This window comes from Haliotis rubra, unplaced genomic scaffold (assembly GCF_003918875.1).
Source record: "Haliotis rubra isolate DU_JTF1 unplaced genomic scaffold, ASM391887v1 Scf12, whole genome shotgun sequence".
Classification (NCBI taxonomy): Eukaryota; Metazoa; Mollusca; class Gastropoda; order Lepetellida; family Haliotidae; genus Haliotis; species Haliotis rubra.
In genome coordinates, this window is record NW_025765114.1 from 1,632,330 (window position 1) to 1,649,049 (window position 16,720).

The following is a 16,720-nucleotide window of genomic DNA, read 5'->3' on the forward strand; positions in this document are numbered from 1 at the left end:
TGAGTAGTTTCTAAGATGACAGAGTAGTTGGTGAGATAAATTAGTAGTTTGTTAGATAGGTGATTGAGTAGTTTCTAAGATGATTGAGTAGTTTCTAAGATGATTGAGTAGTTGGTGAGATAAATTAGTAGTTTAATAGATGGGTGATTGAGTAGTTTGTAAGATGATTGAGTGGTTTCTAAGATGATTGAGTAGTTGGTGAGATAAATTAGTAGTTTGTTAGATGGGTGATTGAGTAGTTTCTAAGATGATTGAGTAGTTTCTAAGATGATTGAGTAGTTTCTAAGATGATTGCGTAGTTGGTGAGATAAATTAGTAGTTTGTTAAATGGGTGATTGAGTAGTTTCTAAGATGATTGAGTGGTTTCTAAGATGACTGAGTAGTTGGTGAGATAAATTAGTAGTTTGTTAGATAGGTGATTGAGTAGTTTGTCAGACAAATGAGTATTTTCTTTGACATATTATATATATGTACATATTATGTTATGTGGAAAGCCATGGTTAATTTTGAAGTAATTAGATACCCAATTTTTTCAAGCATTCTTCATTGTCATTTTTTTTGTAGAGAAGGATTCTTTCCAAATTAAACCAGATGCATATCAACATTGTGATTGAAAATAAGTACTGACAGTACATTACTGTTATGGAGCATATTTTTATTAACATATACATTTTAGGTGCTCTTCGGGCAGGTTTTAAACTGAAAAAAAATAGTCAAGTCAAGCGACAACAAAGTTTTGTGAACAAGATGAGATATTAAATTGAATTTTATATCTTTTTCAGCATGTCTATCCCAACTATCTACCATTTGTTACCAAGGGCAACAAGAAAAATCTACAAAACGAGAGTTCCTTCAAGAAACCATAAAGAGTGTCTCACATCGCAAGAGCAATATGAAGAAGGCCAAGTTGGTGATTTTCGACAAAGACGGGACTCTTATCTGCTTCCATACCATGTGGACACCATGGGCAAAAAGTCTAGCAGCAAAGTATGTATTTGCATACTTGTTGGTTTTGTTAGGCATTTCAAATATGTTTTGCTCCCCCGTGTTGTGTGGTTTTAGAGCTGTTTTGATAACTGTGATTGACAGGGATTGTGTGAAGGTTATGTCTGTCAGAGTCTAGAGCAATTCCTCAGGACTGGTTGTTGCTTTTATTATTGTTTTTTTCCCCACGTCTACCCAGATGTTAAATGCTAAATGGGAAGCTTTGTCAGGTAATCTGTGTGATGTTACCACTAATTATGTCTGTTATAAATTCATTAACTGACCATCAAGTGAATGATGACAAACATGGGTTAAGCAAGGGAGTAGTAATCAGTGTATTGCATGCAATTTTAATTTCCTAAAAAGACTTAATGGTCAACGCTATTTTGAGGATATGAAAGGAACTTAATTGTTGCATAAGAAATACATGTACGCATTTTAGTGTGCATTCACCATCTGCCAGATGTTATTCGTCAGCCTAAATTAAGTATTTGTTTTCTTGTAGTATGGCTAAGTCCAGTGGCCTTGACATTGAGGAGAAGATATTTGATACCCTTGGCTTCTGCCACAAGTCAAATCGAGTCCTACCTGGACTCCTTGCAGAAAAAACCACACCAGAGATAGCAGTGGAACTGGAGAAGGTGCTTGTTGGAGAAGGCCTGTCTCTTGAAAGAGCCAGGGAAGTGATCAAGGAAAGCTGGCTGGAGGGAGATGTAGGAAACCCTGATGTCTTGAGGACAACCACAGACCTCAGAACCCTGTTTAGGATCCTTAAGAGCAATGGGATGAAGATTGCCATCTGCACATCAGATAACCGTGCAGGTACATTGAGCACCCTCAGTCAACTGGGCCTCAATGACTATGTTGACTGTGTTGTCTGTGGAGATGACCCTAACATGCAGCCCAAGCCCAATCCCCACAATGCCTGGAAGATCTGCGAGGCGGTTGGTGTTGATCCATCAGACACAGTGATGGTGGGAGATACAGTTGCAGATGTTGGGATGGGAAGGAATGCCAACCTGGGCTGGAGCGTTGGTGTTTTGAGTGGAGTGTGTGGTACTGAGGAACTCCTGGCTCTCTCAGACCATGTGGTCAAGAATGTGAAGGATCTTCTGCCACTCATCCTGCCATATGACAGGTGGAAGGAGTACTATGCCTACTCTGCCAATGATCGCATTCTGATTGAGCCACACTCCCTGGAAGAAGCATGCAGAGATGTTAGCGATCGCAAAGTGGACAAGAAGAAAATGGACCTGGTCATCTTTGACATTCATGGTACACTGTTGTGTACACACAGTAGACACACAGAATGGCTTGAGAGATTAACAGAAAGGTGGGAACTATTTATGGTTTTCTATGTTCTTTAAGAGAAAAATGAGTGTAAAAACATTTAACAGTGTTACTAGCTTAAAGAATCCACTGGTCAAAGACTGGTTATCATTCTTCCAGCACAAGAACATGATATTGAACTGCAGGTTGTAAATTGTTGTGACACCAAAGGCTATGTGATAATGATGACAACCACCCTAATTACAGCCACAGGGTACCTACATAGACAGAGGTTTCCCATCATGAGTGACTTTGATAACTAATGACAGATGCCTTCAAGTACTAGTAACTACTTGTGTAAAGATCGTTAGCCATGGTAGTTGAGGTTAAGATATTTGTGGACTCTAAATTGCATTTGGTTTACCAGTTATAACTGGTGGCTGATGTCTAGATGATAGTTATGATATTGGACTGAATTTAGATCAGTGTCCAGGGAGTCAGCATCATATGATAAGGGTAATAATTTTTGCACATGTGCATGAGTTCGTTTATTTGTAAACCTGCTACATTTGAAGGTATTTCATGAAAAAAGGAGAACAGTGAATTAGAATTGATCTCCTTTTATTTTAGTGATATTTTTTTTTTTAAATCAGTATATCTTTCAATGATCAATATGATTGCAATGATCAATATTCAACAAAAACTATCTTTTGTGATTTATATAATATATTTATGTCATCTGTGCAATATGAAAATAAGTACAACACCAAACTTCTTTCATTTCAGGCTTGAACAAATCACAGGCATGAAGCTGGCCAATAAGGTGTTTGATGTGATGGGCGCATGCCAAAGTTCAAGGAAACTACAGAGTGGGGTGCTTGCTGAAGGCTCCTGGCACGAGGTGAAATCTGCTCTTGTCAAGTTTCTGACATCAGAAGGCTTTTACTATGAAGAAGCTATCCTTATCATGAATCAAGCTTGGCAGGACAGTGAGGTCATCTTGAATACCAAACCAAAATCACTTGATAAAGATGTGAAAGAAGTCTTTAAGAACCTCAAGCTAAGTGGTGTGAAGGTTGCTATTTGCACTGGGTCATCTCGCGAGACTGCCATCCGTGATCTCATGGGACTTGACGTGCTCAATTATGTCGACATGATGGTTTGTGGGGATGACCCCCATAGTCAGCCCAAACCTTCTGCACACAATCTCAAACTTATCTGTGATGAGCTAAAGGTCGATCCCTCTTCTGTATGTGTCGTTGGGGATACAGTGTCAGATCTACATATGGGATCATTAGCCAATGTTGCCTCAAAGATCGGAGTCTTGTCAGGAGTTGGATCACATTCCGATCTGAAACCTCATGCTGACTTGTTAGTTGATGTGGTGAGTGAGATCCTGCCCCATGTTGTGTCCAGTGGAGTTTCTGGGGTGAAAGGGTCTGGAGGTTCCACTGGCAGAAGACTCTTTAGTACCTCAGTGAACTCTTCACCTTTCACCCAAATCAGGAGAAACCTGAGTAGAGTTGCTGCCCTAAGGCTAAAAGCCTCAGAAGATAAACTCACAACCTATGACTATGTCATTGTAGGTGCAGGATCTGCTGGCTGTGTTCTAGCCAACAGACTCAGTAAAGATCCTAATAACAGAGTCCTTCTATTGGAAGCTGGACCAAAGGATAACAGTTGGAAAATACATATGCCAGCAGCTTTAATGTATAACCTCTGTGATGATCAGTATAACTGGTACTACATGACAGAGCCAGAGAAGGCTATGAACAACAGAGTCATGTACTGGCCTAGAGGCAGAGTATGGGGTGGATCATCCTCACTCAATGCCATGGTTTATATAAGAGGACATGCCTTCGACTATGACCGTTGGGAGAGGGAAGGAGCAGCTGGCTGGTCCTACGCTAATTGTCTCCCTTACTTCCGCAAATCACAAACTCATGAACTCGGACCTGATGACTACCGAGGAGGAGATGGACCACTTCATGTATCCAGAGGGAAAAGCAATAATCCTCTGTTCCAAGCCTTCACTGATGCTGGAGTTCAGGCAGGGTACCCATTTACAGATGACATGAATGGTTTTCAGCAGGAAGGGGGTTGGATTCATGGATATGACTATTCATAAAGGTAAGAGGTGGAGTGCAGCTTCTGCATACCTCAGACCAGTTCTATACCGAGACAATCTGTATACTGAGACGGGAGCAATGACAACAAAGATTGTTTTCGAAAATAACAGAGCAGTTGGTCTGGAGTACAAGCAGGGAGGGATCATGAAAGAAGTGAGGGCTGAAAAGGAAGTTATACTCAGTGGAGGAGCTATCAACTCTCCTCAGCTGTTGATGATCTCAGGGATTGGCAATGCTGATGAACTGAGGGAACTGGACATTCCAGTTGTAGCAAATCTTCCTGGAGTAGGGGAAAATCTTCAGGACCATCTGGAAATATATGTACAGCAGGAGTGTACAAAGAAGATTACGTTGTACTCAGCACAATGGAAGTTTCCACACAACATGATTAGGATAGGTTTACAGTGGTTCACCACAAACACTGGGGATGGAGCATCAACCCATCTTGAAACTGGTGGATTTATCCGCAGTCGGCCAGGGATTGAACATCCAGACATTCAGTATCACTTCCTGCCTTCAACTGTCAATGACCATGGTAGGAAGATTGGACCTTGCCATGCTTTCCAAGCTCATGTGGGAACTATGAGACCAACAAGTAGAGGCTTTTTAAAACTGAAATCCAAAGATCCAGCACAGCACCCAAGGATTGTTGCTAACTATCTGAGCACACATGAAGACATTGTTGATATGAGGAATGGAATAAAACTGACCAGAGAGATCTTTTCCCAAAAGGCGTTTAATGAGTTCAGAGGTCCTGAGATAGCGCCAGGATATAACATTACTAGTGACAAAGATCTTGATGCATTTGTTCGTAAAATGGCAGACAGTGCTTACCATCCTTCCTGCACATGTAAGATGGGTTCAGCAAGTGACCCAATGGCTGTTGTTGATCCTTCAGCTAAAGTGATTGGTGTTGATGGACTCAGGGTTGTTGATGCCTCCATAATGCCCAGTGTGGTTAGTGGCAATCTCAATGGACCGACAATCATGGTTGCTGAGAAGTGTGCAGACATTATCCTTGGACAAAAGCCATTACCCGAATCCACAGCTCCTGTGTATACGCCGACCACCTTGGAAACGCAACGGTAATCTTGACTCTTGACAGTGTGCTGACATGTGGCAATATTGATTAAGTGTGTCATACTGACGTTGTTGTTCTGCTGGTACCTGGAGAGAGATCACTGCACCCAGACATATCTGGCCGTTTGAATTTGTTTGTTAGCATATATATACATTTATATGCACATGCAAATGTTTTGACTGCTGTTTGTTTGCGAATGATAGATAAGTCGCATGTTTACAGATATTTTGAAGAGGTTCTTTTCCATTTAAGACAAATTTCTTCTTTACGTTTGTTCAGAAATGTTAGTCTAGACATCATGTTTCTTTGCAAGTTGACATTCATAGCCCAGGTTATCCTAACCCCCATACTATTACATAGACTTATGCCAGTCATATCCCTAGGATGGCTTTGTGGGATACGGCCCTGTACTCTCTGTCTTCATCATGAAGTCAGAATGCAAGTTCTGGTAGCTCTTTAGCCATGGTTATGTCACCAGATTTTTTAAATATGTCACCTTTTCACTACTATTTCATGACTATGGATCAGCAACCTCAGTAATATTTTTTATTACAATATTGTCTGGTGAAGGTTTGTTTCTTCATTTGTTACACTTTTAGTCACATTCACCTACATTGTTATTCTTTCCTTTGATATCAGTAGTATCGTGGTATCTCAGAATTTGTTATTTCTCAGTTAATTTTTAGTTAAATGTGTCAAATGTGAAGAGGTCCCACTGACACTTGTTACATTACTATGATACATATCTGGTTGTATTCCTCTCAAGGATGGGTTTCCAGTACTGTGAAAGCTTCAGTGGGGACTGAGTGGTTAAAAGTGTGATTGATGTGATCATTCTTCAATGTGTGTGTGTGTTCAGGTGAGTGTACCAGAGATTGCTTGTTGGATTATCTTGTGTTCTTTGTGATGTAGTTTCACTGACTCATTCAGTTCCCTAAGGGATATGGACCAAATGTTTACATGTTAGTCGTGTTCAAAATGACATCTGAAGAAAGATGAGAGATTTGTATCAAATCTTTAACATTGTTAAGACATACCGTATCACATGAAGTCTCTGATAGATCTCTGTTGACATGTTTAGATCACTCCTAACAAGATCAAATGGAGTCAGAAAATTTCTTTCAGAATGAAACATTGCTATCTTATTTTCAGTAATGAATAAATATGTTAACCCTTAGTGTTTGAAGTATTTTTTTATGTATCATATTACCATTCAGGTAACATAGACCTCTCAATGGGTGCTAAGGGTCAGCTTATACTAGAAATTGTGTCCATCTGAAAAGCTGAAAACAATATTGGGTGAAGACATGTTTAGTGAACAGAAGTTTGTTTTGTGCCTCACAATGCCAACTAACATGTCGCCCATCAGAATGAGAATATCACTTTTATCATGGCCTGCTGCAGGACATGAGATCAGTTCTTCTACCTCTACTGATCCCAACCCAAATCAGGATTGAGTTACGATGGCCTCTGTGATCAGAGATGAGAGATAACATGCCATCAAAGTAGAAGCATTAACACCACTGGTGTTTCTGTGTGTGATCGCAGTCATACAAGTGATGTGAAGATTGACGTCAAGGACTAACCTGGCCCACCCTGCCCACCAGCGACATAAGAGTAGATGACAAACAATTCTTTACGTGGAATGCTGCTTTTACACACACATACACGCCATGATGTTGCCAACGTCTAACGTGTGGATGAAAGTTACCCAAATATGGTTGGTGTTAAAATGGCAAAATGTTCATTTCCACATCCAGGCTTTCCTTACAGCTCCAAGCAGCATACACAAGCGCGCATACACATACGCACATGGGTGGTGGTGGTGGAATTGGGTTTAACGTCATGCTTGAGAATATTTCGCTCATATGACGACGTGCATGCGTGTGTATGTGCGGCTGCTTGTACTAGCCCAGACTTAAGCTGGTTTTATAGTGCTAGCCCACTGAGATACCAAGCCGCAGTGAAGCATGAATACCCCACTCAGACACATTATACTGACTCCAAGCCGACCAGTCCTTGTTGTACCCATTAATGCCGAGCGCCAGGCAGGGACCAACAAGTACCATATTTTAACGTCTTTTGGTATGACGTGGTCGGGGATCGAACCCGCGACCTTCCACACTTGGGGCGGACGCTCTAGTCACTACACCACGGAGGCGGTACGCACATGAGTCTTTCCCGTGCAGAGCTACTCTGTACTGGGTGATACCTTCCATCAGTGACTGTTGCCATATGACCATCATCCTTGACACATTTTTATGTGTATATGTAGTTTAAGTGAACTACATACATGAAATATCATCACCGTCACGTTTTATGTGTATGTATTAATTATACTTATAGTTTTTTCAGTTGAACTGGAACACATGGATCATGTGATCAGGGCTTTGGTCATAACAGTAACACTCACTCTCATTGTGGACATTGTTTTTATGGACAGTGTGTCTCAGTACACGGTGATCAACCACAGGTGCCAGGGATCGCACACACATCAATGCAATACTTTCCCTATAACCCAGGTATATACACGTTCACCAGTGTAAGAGAATAGCATTAATTCATTTTGATGACATAACCTGCCAGATAAGACCACAGAAGAATGTACCATGAACTGTAAATACCACGGGAAGGAGTCTTCAAAACTATTATTTTCCCATAATGGCACAGTCGAAAAGGAGAACATTGCTGTCCATTGATTACCCTTACCCTATCGTACATCGGTTTCTATAAGATCAGAATCCAATGCTGATGGGTTAGAATGTTGACAGTACATCACCCATCGCAGGGGCGAATACAGCTTCTTGAGAGAGGAGGGTGGGTCGGGGCGTGCACACTTCATTTTCACCCGTTTTCAATCGTCATTTAATAAACCTGGGGGCACCCCGCCTCTGGATCCGCCTATGCATCGGTCTCCCCATCGGTCGACGGAGTATTCCCGCAATATCACGGTGGAGGTCACCAGGAATGCGCCTTTGACGGTCAGGCAGCATGCGTTGCTCGGGATACTTTCTTACCCTCGATCCCCGCTGAAATGAACTGTATGTAAGAAAGCAGCGTCACTATACAAATACTCCAACCATACCATTACTTTTGTAGTTAAGCACAAGCAGATGATGAATGATACATTGTGATGTCCCTCGATAAAAATTCCTCGGCTGAGCCGTATCTCAATTCTCATTCTTTATCATGGAGGTGGGTGACTAAGATTTCTGCTAGGGTCAAGGAGGCAGATTGTATTGGGTGCCCCAACGTTCGTTGTTCCAGCTATCAGCTTTGGAACACGTGTATGCAAATGAACTTTGAAACCGTGGAACGTTGTGCAGACTTTGGTCCTTCAGGATGATGACACGTCAGTTTTTAAGATATAGAATGCCTACACAAAAACAATACCCACGTACCCAAGATATTAACATAGGATTTGTTTTTAATTACTTCTGAACTTGTTCATTGTGATGCACTTTGTTACATTACGCTATTGTATCAAACATGTATTGATCGCAATGCAGTTAAACGTTTTAATCTTCTCTGTTTGATTACTCGGAATTCGCTCCTCTAAGATTTGGTCCGTAGTTCATTATGGTGTTTTCCAGGTACTACCTTTTTCAAACTCTTTACAGACATGTATACACATATTAAGTTTAGTCTTCGCATGTATATTTCCATACAAAATGAAATAGTGTAAATGTTTTCTCAGATTGTCTGTATTGAAATGATATAATGGAGAAATCAAATTATAATTAAGAACCTCCTTTATTGAACTGATTGGGTGTACCTGTCTGAATGGCCACAAATGCGATCGTTGTATTGGTGATATTATGCGTGTGTGTGCGCGCGTATGCGTGTGTGTAAAGTAACTTAGTGTGTTGGTCTGAAAATCACATCAGTCATATGCCCACTTAATAGATCTTCAAATGTCTTTTGCCTGTTGACCAATCCATACTTTCTTTCAGTGAAATTCAATACTGTTTAAACTTTAAAGTATGATGTATAAGTATATCTCTTATAATAAACATGGCTGAACGTAGCTCATCCGCTCATCCCACTTGGGAGTGACAGCCCCTGGAGTGTCATGTTTGTTTGACATACTTTGTAAGATCAAGGTTACCCTGCGTACTTTCGGAGATGGCACCATCTCCATTTCACACAGGTGACTTTAAAGATTAAGATACGCTTGTTGTACAGTTAATACCCTCCGCAACCTTTGTCGACAGTCTGATAATCGTCACAAACTGTGGAATGTCCAGGGCGCGCCGACTTGCTCCCTGCTTATATACATATGGGAATTAACTAAGCCACAACCGTATTTTCACAGACTGAGCAACTTTAGTGAACTATTGCATAAAATATGTCAAAGATTTCCATATCATATGGATGTTGGAGTGAAAAGGAAGGGTTGAGGAGAAACAGAGCCAAGATTTCAATGACATGATCTGGTTTATTTGAAGATGGTACAGATTTGGAAAATACCATCATTTCATGAAAAAACATTACGAATTTCACTTTGCTTGTAGTGTCGGTACCATGCACACATCTTGTTCACGGAATTGCAAGTCCAAATACTGACTTTCCATCAGTGTATTGTGTATCCACCCTGCACCCGAACAATTCATTCAAGCCGCCTCTTCATTCCTTGGATCAATCTCCGGATCTGATTCTCACCCTGTTCCATTACTCATGCAAAGCAGCAGTCACTTCGTGTAGAGTCTGGACAGATAATTATGTCTGTCTGTCGATCACGACTGCCTAAAATGTCCCAGAGATGCTCAATGGGATTGAGATCTGGACACGTGGCTGGCCACGGGATGGCCTCGGCAGCATTCTGTTGTAATAACTGGCTGACAGCAGGTGATCCGTGAGGCATTGTCTTCCATAAAGATGGGTCTTGTGGATAGAGGATGGTTATCAAAATGTGGGGCAACAGCCCACTCAAGGATCTGTTGATACCCACTAACGGCCCATTAAGGTTACCATAATGTGTTATGATGTGGGAGCGATCACCTGCCGTAGGAGAAGTGATTTGGTGATGATCCAGGGCAACCTGACAGCTCAACGGTACTGTGACGAAATCATACGCCCACGCCTCCTTCCAATCATTGATCGCCAGAGGGAGTTGTTTCAACAGGACAATGCCAGGCCCCACACAGCACGTCACACTAGAGACTTCCTCCAGAACCACAACATCGACACCTGGCCCTCAAGATCACCGGAATTAAACCCGATCGAACATCTGTGGGATGCCCTGGACAGACGGGTGCGACGCCGTAACCCTCAGCCCCAGACACTTCAGCGACTCGCACAAGCACTACAGGCAGAGTGGGCTCGATTGGGCAACACGAGATTCTGAGACTTATTCGTTCGATGCCGAGGCGATGCCGTGCAGTTCTGAATGCCCACGGTGGTCACACGAGGTATTGACTTCAGCGCCACCACACGTCTCCATGTGACACTCAAACTAACTTTTCTCGAGTTGGTGCCAAAGACAGATAAGTCTGCATTCCCAGTGTGCAATTTCGCTATATTTCATTGACTCATAAAGTATACAAGATGTTTCAAAATAAACATAAAAATACAGTTGAAATTCCTATATGCGTTTCTTTTTTGGGAGAGTATATTAATGCTGCAGACAATGAATTGCTCACTAACGCAAAATCTAATGATTGCAACAAAACCAAATTTTACACAGTCACATGAAATCGACAGACCAACTCTGATGATTTGTCCCATAATTTTGGACACCCGAATACAAAAGTTGTATTACAAACTATCATTATTTTGTTGTCACTTTTCGCTATTTTTTACGAGGGGGGGACCACTTCCAGGTAATCCACACGCGTGTGTAGTGAAATTTCAAAATCAAATGCAAAATTCTGTTCTTACAAGGTGGTGTTTTTATTATGATTGTACCGTTTTGCTAACATGTTTTTCAATCCAACTTGACAGTTATTACCAACATCACTGTGTTTCATGATGAAAAAGCATATCGACCAAGCGTACCTAAAAATACAGACGTGGTAAAAGGTTCCGTATTACGTCGACATTTGTGAAAATGAAAATGCACGTGCATATCGTGACAACCCTACCAATGAAAGCGAGTCCCAAACTCGCCTGAAATCATTCTTGTGTTAACACAAGCGCCATACCACGATTACGAGAGATCAGAGGAACTAAGCCTTGGGACGATTGCAAGTCCAGATTGCACGAAGGGTAGCCAATCATTTTAATGTTCATGTTAGGACAATCTACTGACTGCAGGAACGGTATCAAGCCAGTAACAGCATCCAAGACCGTTCACGCAGTGGACGACCAGCAGTAACATCACAACGTCAAGACCGACAGATTGTGTGCAACCATCTGCAGGATCGCCCCACCAGAGCGACGGAAACAGCACGCCAGACCATTGGGACTCACAACAGACCCATTAGTGTCTATACAGTGCGTCGACGTTTACGCGAAAGAAACCACTGCTATCACAGACCATATCGTGGTCTTGCGCTCACTGCTCGTTACCACCAAAACCGACTGCAATGGGCAACTCAGCATCGCAATTGACGTTATCGACAATGGAGAACTGTGTTTTTTTCTGATGAAAGCCGATATTGAGTTTCGACAGCCGATGGCAGAGTGAGAGTATGGCCAAGCCGTGTGGAACGGTTTTCCAATGCGTCAATTGTTGAACGAGACTCGTGGGGTGGTCCAAGCATCATGGTGTGAGGTGCAATCGGTCTGAACCAGAGAGTTGGCCCCGTGGTTGGTGTTCCAGAATCACGGTCAAGGACGAAGAAATGGCGTGACAGCTGCTCGCTATACTGACCACGTCATAAGAACCCACGTTGTACCACATTTTGGACGTCACAGAAATCACATCTTCCAGCAAGACAACGCTTGTGCTCACACTGCCAGAGCAACACTGGACTTCCTAAGACAACATGGCATCCCAACCCTACAATGGCCTGCACTCAGTCCGGATTTAAGGCCAATAGAACACATTTGGGACCAGATTCAAAGAAGACTAAATGACCTCCACCCAAGGCCGACAACTGCGGCTGGACTCGATCAGGCATTTCGCAGAGTATAGACCCAAGTGCCTATGGCCTTCATCAACCGGCCTATTCATTCCAGACGACGCAACGCCGCCATAGATGCCCATGGAGGCCACACACGATACTGACTTTGAGGTATCTTAGTGGTACCATTTTTGGTGAATTTGCTTGTGTGAACTCTAAATGTGATTCCCGAAAATGTGTTAACCATGGGTGTCAAGTTTGAACACAATCCTCCATTTTGATTGTTAATTAGAGCGAATTAAAATGTGTGGTTTAAGAAACCTCTATCGGTGTGGCCTTTCTTTTGCGGTTCAGTATATGAAGGCAGTATTTCCCTTTATTTAAAGGAAATTATTCTACGTGAGTAAGAAGTGTGATTTATGATGCTTATCCACTGGATCCCATGTTTTCTCCCACAGAAATCGGTAGTGTTGGACCTTATCGTGGTATAGGGAGTCCAGTCTATGTTTTTCCATACACTGCCAACACAACACAACGTCATTCTTTATTGAAATATTGTAACCTTGTAATGTTTATACTGCCCTCTTATTAATTGTACAACACACAATCAAGTTCAGCGTCACAGAAATGCACACATGTACAATAGAGCATTATATTACCTAAATACTGCTTTACTGTGTCACAAATCTTTGCCGCCGAAGACCCGGGTTCGATTCCCCACATGGGTACAATATGTGAAGCCCATTTCGGGTGTCCCCCGCCGTGATATTGCTGGAATATTGCTAAAAGCGGCGTAAAACCATACTCACTCACTCACTCACAAATCTTTGCCCATCTTTTAAACAAAAACACAAAACAACCCCAAACAAATAATCAAAATTACGAACATGTAATATATGTAACGGGATAAAATTAACTCGAAATTTCAAAGGAATAGACAAATAAATGACATGTCGAAATAGTTTGTTTAAGAAAAACTGAATTATGTATATATTTTATGCATTGACCTTTCGTCCATTCTAGACTCAACCAGAAGTATTTGTCTGTGTTCGGTCCGGCCTGACCCTGACACAGCAAATAATACTCCTGATACTATAGGGTATAGGAAATATAGCATCACTGCTTTTTAAATACCACGATCTTTGACACTAATTACTGTAAATATATCTGATAATACATGTCTCCTGGTGGCCAAGAAAAAGAACCACTTGAGGGACAAAACACATGAAATTAGGTCGGGGAGGAACAATTATGTCTGAGTGAACTGTTCAGCACTGGTTTTGGAAGGATTTTACTAACGCATTGATAAAAACGCCATAGCCGTTATAAGGACAAAGATTGGTTTGTATAAGGCGGATAATACAAAATGGTCATAGGATTAGTGACTGTATCTTTATATAGTGTGAGGATAACGAAGCACGTGTGCTTGTGTGCATCTCCCGTGGAAGGTCAACTAGTCGTCCATTGATGTGTAGACACACATGTGAACGAACGACCTATTCGTTCATAATTTCTTGCTAACAGGTGAGAGGGGGTGGGGGCAATTTTGTACATAACAATATACATGTAATGCAATAAATATCATGTGTAACATAGGGTCATTGGGGGTCATTGATTTTCTACATGACTTATTTTGCACATACAATATAGGGGGAGGTAAAAAACACTTTGTATATGCTTCTCCTCCATAAACCTGATGTCTACGGGAAACATAAAGACTTTTAAACAAATCGGAAACCATGATATCTCAGTAACGTTTGGAAGCTACCCAATTAAATACACATTATTAATATTTTGCAATGTAATTGCTATTATGCATGCATGAATCTATACCCAAAGTCGTAAGTATGTTGTATGGGCCCGAGGCCTTATAAATGATGAATAAATTCTGTCTCTCTGTCTGTAGTATTACAAGATAAGCTCTCAGTTGGCTTACTAACACAGTTTAGTAAGACGTGCCTCCTCTGAAATAGTCTTTACAAACATCGTACACACGTTCTACACTCTACTGTTTTGTGTTTGCTTCACATCTGTCACATCTCCTCCACATGCTCGGTGCTCTCTGTGCTCCTCCACCGCTCTCCTACCATAGAGACCGCCTCCGTAGAGCGTCCGCCCGGAGAGCGGAAAGGTCGCAGGTTCGATCCCCGACCGCGTCATACCAAACGACGTTAAAATATGGCACTTGTTGGTCCCTGTCTGGCGCTCGGCATTAATGGGTACAACAAGGACTGGTCGGCTCGGAGTCAGTATAATGTGTCTGAGTGGGGTATTCATGCTTCACTGCGGCTTGGTATCTCAGTGGGCTAGCACTATAAAACCAGCTTCAGTCTGGGCTAGTACCGGCAGCCGCACATACACATACACACGCATGCACGTCGTCATATGAGCGACATATTCTCAAGCACGACGTTAAACCCAATTTCACCTCACCTCACCCTACTGTAGCTTGGTAGCGGACACCTAAGAATAACTTATTTTCCCGGATAATATGCAGCTTCGTTCAGCGTTAGATTTCACAAAATCCTTACCCGAGTGAGGCAGTGAGTGAGTGAGCGTGTTTAGTTTTACGCCGCACTCAGCAATATCCCATCTATATGGCAGTGGTCTGTAAATAATTGAGTCTGGACCAGACAACCCAGTGATCAAAAGCATGAGCATCGAAATCCTTACCCGACATTAATAAAAACATCAAGCTGCTGCTGCTACTGGATAACTTCCCGGCGAAAGTCTGATGAAATCTTGAAGCATATGAAGACAACGGCCATAAGAGGAATTTCCTTGCCAGGTGAGTGTACAGCGTCTGTTCTAAATCGACATGTTCAAGAGACTCTGTTCGATGTGTTTAGCTACGTTTATTGAACTAAAGCGAGTTTCTGAAGACCTGCATCGTGGACAGAAGGAGAAGCCGAGTCAGGAAATACTGATGAGTGTCCGTTTGCACAAAGCCAATGAAGTTACGACCACCTAAGGCTTACGGAGCCCTGTGTTAGCGGCGGCTTACTAGCCCTATTTCGACTTCACAATATCAGTTTGAGTTGTGTTTTGTATTTGTTTAAGAAAGGTCCTTTTCATATTTACAACTGACAGACAGTCATGAGTAAAACATTGAATCAAATTGAATGAAGATGTGGATTGTATCACTTTAACTATATTACCAACTGTCTGGTTACATGGCCTGGTGTCTGGCCACATTTTGGGGAGGGAGAAGCTAAGGTGAGGTGAAATGTGGTTTAACGTTGTACTTGAGAATATTTCGCTCATATGACAACGAGCATGCGTGTGTATGTGTGGCTGCTTGTACTAGCCCAGCTGGTTTTATTTATAGTGCTAGCTCACTGAGATACCATGCCGCAGTGAAGCATGAATACCCCACTCAGACACATTATACTGACTCCGAGCCGACCAGTCCTTGTTGTACCCATTAATGCCGAGCGCCAGGCAGGCACCAACAAGTACGATATGTCTTTTGGTATGATGCGGCCGGGGATCAAACCTGCGACCTTCCGCTCTCCGGGTCGACGCTCTAACACCTACACTACGGAGGCGGTCGGCAGGGAGAAGTACATCTTGAGCCGAAGGTTGACTGCAAACAGGGCCCCGTTCCTCAAAGCGATCGTAGCGCTACGACAGTCGTTAAAGTATGGGAGTTACGATCACCTTAGCGCTACGATCGCTTTGAGGAACGGGGCCCTGAACAGGAAGAAAGGATTTGAGGATTTTTATCTCAGGACTGATGCCTAAAGGAGAAGGGAGGAGAGATTTTACCTCACATCTCCTGTTACTGGACAATCGCCTTTAGAACATAAACTTGTTTTCTCAGCCGGCTGGAACTAGCATCACAATATAATAATTTATCTTTACTGAATGCACACTGCGGTGCATCGTAGGACAGTGAACGTGTATGTCCCAGTGAATTCACTGAAAATGTTTGTAAACTGCTTGCCACTGATGTAGTTTGTTGTCAAAAGTCCTAGGTACCCAGGAAGACACCTGTTGAATGAAAACTGAAATACTACTTACAGTGGTCTAATTATATACAATTCACTTCTGCTGCATGTGTCTTGGAATCGATGGGGATAATGACCGGGATCTGGTTGCATCTTTCTGAGGAAATAATTTAGTAAACCGTTGAGATATGAAAGGCAACTGTAATCAGGGAGACAGCTGACAATAAGCTACTGGGATAGGAACATGGTTACCTAGACATTACTGAAGGCCATCTGTTCACAACACAATGATATTTAAGG

General features: G+C 42.2%; 1 protein-coding gene across 1 annotated transcript in view; it reads left to right on the forward strand.

The window, feature by feature from the left end:
* LOC124262239 overlaps positions 1 to 6,640 on the forward strand; it is a 39,321-nt gene extending 32,681 nt beyond the window's left edge. The window contains 4 exon segments of the mRNA XM_046696724.1: positions 783 to 987; positions 1,490 to 2,317; positions 3,040 to 4,348; positions 4,350 to 6,640. Coding sequence (XP_046552680.1) covers positions 783 to 987; positions 1,490 to 2,317; positions 3,040 to 4,348; positions 4,350 to 5,471 — 3,464 coding nt within the window. The 3' untranslated portion in view covers positions 5,472 to 6,640.
* The last annotated feature ends 10,080 nt before the right edge of the window (positions 6,641 to 16,720 follow it).